Source organism: Mustela putorius, unplaced genomic scaffold (genome assembly GCF_011764305.1).
Source record: "Mustela putorius furo isolate JIRA1106 unplaced genomic scaffold, ASM1176430v1.1 tig00003871_pilon_pilon_pilon, whole genome shotgun sequence".
In the NCBI taxonomy this organism is placed as follows: Eukaryota; Metazoa; Chordata; class Mammalia; order Carnivora; family Mustelidae; genus Mustela; species Mustela putorius.
In genome coordinates, this window is record NW_025422023.1 from 2,389,283 (window position 1) to 2,394,097 (window position 4,815).

Below are 4,815 nucleotides of genomic sequence, written 5' to 3' on the forward strand. Positions count from 1 at the left end.
AAGGAGGGAGTGGGGCGGACATTGAGCAGGCCCCTGAGTCTTGAGTAGGCAGGAACTTTTCTCCGGGTGTAAAAACTCTTTGATTGGCTGCTCGCACGCGCCTGCCGGCGCCCTCCATTGGCTGAGCAGACACGCGACCGGCGCGAGGAGGGGGCTGGGAGAGGAGCGGGGGGTGGGGGGGGTGACACACTGGCGCGTGCCGCTTTTTAAAGGGGCGCAGCGCCTTCAGCAACCGGAGAAGCTTCGTTGCACGCGACCTGGTGTGTGATCTCCGTGTGGGTGGGGGAGGGTCGACGAGAAAAAAAAATAAGACATTGCAGTAGGGACCCAGGAAGGGTTTTTGTTGTAGTTGACCTGGTTTGCCAGTACCTCCTCCGTCCCCGCGCCTCCGAGCTTCTGAAGTGCAATGTCCCGCCTGCTGCACGCAGAGGAGTGGGCTGAAGTGAAGGAGTTGGGGGACCACCATCGCCATCCCCAGCCTCACCACCTGCCGCAGCCGCCGCCGCCACAGCCACCTGCGACCCTGCAGACGAGAGAGCATCCCGTCTACCCGGCGGAGCTGTCCCTCCTGGACAGCACCGACCCACGCGCCTGGCTGGCTCCTACTTTGCAAGGCATCTGCACGGCACGCGCCGCCCAGTACTTGCTGCATTCCCCCGAGTTGGGTGCCTCTGAAGCTGCGGCGCCCCGGGAGGAGGCAGACGGCCGGGGGGAGCTGGTGAGGAGGAGCGGCGGCGGCGGCGGCGGCGGCGGCGGCGGTAGCAGCAGCAAGAGTCCTGGGCCAGTGAAAGTGCGGGAACAGCTGTGCAAACTGAAAGGCGGGGTGGTAGTGGACGAGCTGGGCTGCAGCCGCCAGCGCGCCCCTTCCAGCAAACAGGTGAACGGGGTGCAGAAGCAAAGGCGCCTGGCGGCCAACGCCAGGGAGCGACGCAGGATGCACGGGCTGAACCACGCCTTCGACCAGCTGCGCAACGTTATCCCGTCCTTCAACAACGACAAGAAGCTGTCCAAATACGAGACCCTGCAGATGGCCCAGATCTACATCAACGCCTTGTCCGAGCTGCTACAAACGCCCAGCGGCGGGGAGCAGCCGCTACCGCCGCCAGCATCCTGCAAGAGCGACCATCACCACCTTCGCGCCGCCGCCCCCTACGAAGGCAGCGCGGGCACGGCGACCGCAGCGGGGGCCCAGCCAGCCTCCGGAGGGGGCCAGCGGCCTACGCCGCCTGGAAGTTGCCGGACTCGATTTTCCGCCCCGGCTTCTGCGGGAGGATACTCGGTGCAGCTGGACTCTCTGCACTTCTCGACTTTCGAGGACAGCGCCCTGACGGCGATGATGGCGCAAAAGAACCTGTCGCCTTCACTGCCGGGGGGCATCCTGCAGCCAGTGCAGGAAGAAAGTAGCAAAACTTCGCCCCGATCCCACAGAAGTGACGGGGAGTTTTCCCCCCATTCCCATTACAGTGACTCAGATGAGGCAAGTTAGGAAGGTGACAGAAACCTGAAAACTGAGACAGAAACAAAATCGCCCTTGCCCAATGAGCTGAAAGCCCCATGGTTAAAGATACCCGCACCCTTTTAATTTTTGCTCTGCGATTGTCGTTGTTTAGCAACGACTTGGCTTCATATGGCAGCTATATTTGATGGTTTGCAAAAGCCGCCGCTATTTCAAACTTCCTATGATCCATATTAATGAAAACTTGCTGTTAAAGTTCTGTTATTTCCTCCCACCCTCTCCCCCTGTAGGTAGATAGGTATAATTATATGTACCCAAATATGGCATCATTTCTCTAGTTCCCTGCTGCCAATACGCTGCTAAAACGTCGCATTTTCTTCTCTGTCGCTGGTTTGTGTTTTAATTTATTTTATGCCCTGGGCATTCATCCCTGTAGGTTGCGCGCTCTCACGTGTGGGAGAATTAGTATTCCGAAATACTTTCTCAAAATGTATCATGAAACGCAAAGTTAATGGCTCCAAAGTGAATAACTTTTGACTATGGAACGTTAGAAAACAGGGAACTCTTAGGTTTATATATTGTATAAACATACCCAGTATGTATATCGGATAGCGATAATGTTGGCGTCTTTTAGGAAACTTGACGCACGCACTTTATCAGCCGCTGCTGCTGCGGCTTCAGGACAAACTCAACTGCCAATTGCAGACCAGTTTTGTGTTGTTGTTGTTATCGTTGTTGTTGTTTCAAACACGGCCACTTATAATCCTTAACTTCTTTGCAAATGTTTGTTTAAAAAACTAAAATTAAAAAAAAAATCCAGTAGTGTCAAAGCATTTGGTCAATTTTACTTTGCTTTGTTAATGTTAGGAAACTTATTTATTATTGATTGTTTGCTACCATTTCTACTTATCTTGATTCATTTTTTTACATTTTTCTACTCGAGATCATTTTATTTTAATTTAGCAAAGCCAACTGCCATTGTTTTATGTATTTTCTTTTGCAAGTGATAAAAATAAACATGGAAATAACTGTATTTGTCACTTATTCCATTCTAATATAAGCATTAAAAAGTTTTGAAATGACCTTGAAGACTTGAACTTAGTCCTCCTTTAAATGCGAATCTAAGAGTTCTGAAGAAAAAGTCTATCATAAACATTGTAGCTTCGAGCGATCACGTCAGTAAGTTGTTAGGTAAAGATTTTCCCCAAATTTGTAACCATTTTACCTCTTTGATAGCCTGGATCTTTCTAGTCTTCCTCACTGCTGGCCCCAACAGCCTTTGCAAGGGGATGCACCTGTTTCAGATCTCCTAAGACCTCACCAGGAGTAGAGAACTTTACCAAGATTGCTTAGTCCCACTTCACAAAAACTTTAGCCAAGTTGAAGGCTTTTGCCATAGGTCAAAACCACACAGCGCAAGCTTTCTCAATTTCTCTCTCTTTCTTTCCTTTCCTCCCTCCCTCTCTTTCCTTCGGTGGGTGGGGGGTGGGGGTGTCGCGATATGGGTAAGTTGAAGTCTGGAGCAAAAAAGAGAACAATGGACAAAACTTAAGGGGAAAGGGCATGGGGTTCCCTAATTCAAAAATTAAAAGCCCTAGGAAATTGTTGCCCTCCCCTGCTCCCCCCCCCAACAATTCTGCTTATTCCACTATAGAAGATAATGTTTGCTTTTATTTTGTCTTTCTGAATTAGTTCCTATGTAGAAAATGTTTTTTGTTTTGTTTTGTTTTGTTTTTTTTGTTTTTTGGGTTTTTTTTGAGGCAGTTGCAGAAACTAAACGGTACAGCCACTCTCACCCTCTGGGTCTTCACCAAGGAAAAACCTATTCTGGGTGTCAGGATCAAAGATTTTGAGAAGACAAATATAGTGCGTGTGTAGAGACAGTAGAAAGAGGAATTTTAAAAATGTATTCGTCAAACGTGAGAGTAGAACTATTTGTTAAACTATAGATTGGGCGACTTTCCACAGGATAAACATCGCTGAATTTGAAAAGTTGATTTTAAGTCAAATCTTTTATATTTTGTGTCTTCATTAGGATATCAAATTATGAGAACAAGGAAGCAGGGGGGTGGGAGGGTAGCCAGAGAAAGTTAAATTAAGCGTTCCAGCATCATCCTCTCCCCCCAGCACCTTGAAAAGGGGAGAGCGCCACAAACTAGTTCTGCAGTAAAGTAACGCGCGAAGGGGCTCAGTTCTGATCTGGAGTGAGGCACTGCGGAACTAGCTCTTGACTGACCACCTGGGTTTCCATGGCTTTCTGCTGAAGCCGAAGCTTGACGCTCCAGGGAAGCCAAGAAACTCCGCCAGCTCTGAGAAGTGAACGGTAGCTCCCGACACTTTCCAGGGGCAGAAACAATGCACCCGTCCCTTAGATAACCTTTTGCACCGCTGAGTTTGCCTTGCTCACGATAAACATCAGGAATCTTCAGGCTGCTGAATAAATCAAGCGATTGCTTCTCACACATTTCCATTCCGCTCTCAGTAAGTAAATTCAACAGGCATGGACACACAGCAACTTTGCAGGATGAGCGCACACATATTTTCATAGTTATTTGGCTTGGTGTGTTTCTATACGTGTGTAGAGGCAGAGATAGAAAACGACCTAGAATTATTTGACCTGTTATGAATCTGAGTTGGGTAAGGTCGAGATGGGGAAAAAAAAACTAAAGTTGTGATTCTTTTTTCCCAAGAAAGTGACCTATATTTCATTTTTTCAAAACCATGTATGCTCATTTTGTGTTGACCCCGGGGCGGGGGATCATCCTCCAAAGCTATTCTTTTTCTTTTCATGGACTTATAGAAATTTCAAAATAGAAATGACATCAAGAACATTGTCCTTCCTATCTTTTATAAATAAGGAAACTGCTGCCCCTAACTGGCCCCAATGTCATATAATCACAAAGTGTCAATATCCAGACTGGCTGTAATTATTCCCATCCACCAAGTCAATGTGCCCACAGACTTTTTTTCTCTAAGAAAATCCATGGAAAAGAGTTAGGGCTAGGCAAATATTTAGGGTTTTCTCTTGAACCACAAAGATAAATATTTATGTTTTTAAATGTTAGGGGTATTATACATGAATCAGAGATGCTGCAAACTTCATTTAAGGAAGTCATTTTACATGTCTTCTCAAGAGAAAACAGCTATGACAGAATATCAGATTGGAAATTCTATTCCACTCTGATTGAAGAGTGAGAGTGAATTCTCATCGAGACATGCACAAAAAACCAAACCGCTTTGTGTAAATTGAGTGCTCAAAGTTCAAATGAGGACTTTAACCTCTTTTCTTGCCTAAACTCTATTTCTTTCTTTTTATGCTGGCATTTCTTTGAAAGAGATGTACAATCACATTTCCATCT

At 47.1% G+C, this 4,815-nt stretch overlaps 1 protein-coding gene across 1 annotated transcript; it reads left to right on the plus strand.

Moving 5' to 3' along the window:
- The first annotated feature begins 257 nt into the window (after positions 1-257).
- Positions 258-2,538, plus strand: ATOH1 (atonal bHLH transcription factor 1). Its single transcript, XM_004756061.2, has one exon. The coding sequence runs from the start codon at positions 407-409 to the stop codon at positions 1,484-1,486; it is 1,080 nt and encodes a 359-aa protein (XP_004756118.1). The 5' UTR covers positions 258-406; the 3' UTR covers positions 1,487-2,538.
- Positions 2,539-4,815: the final 2,277 nt, after the last annotated feature.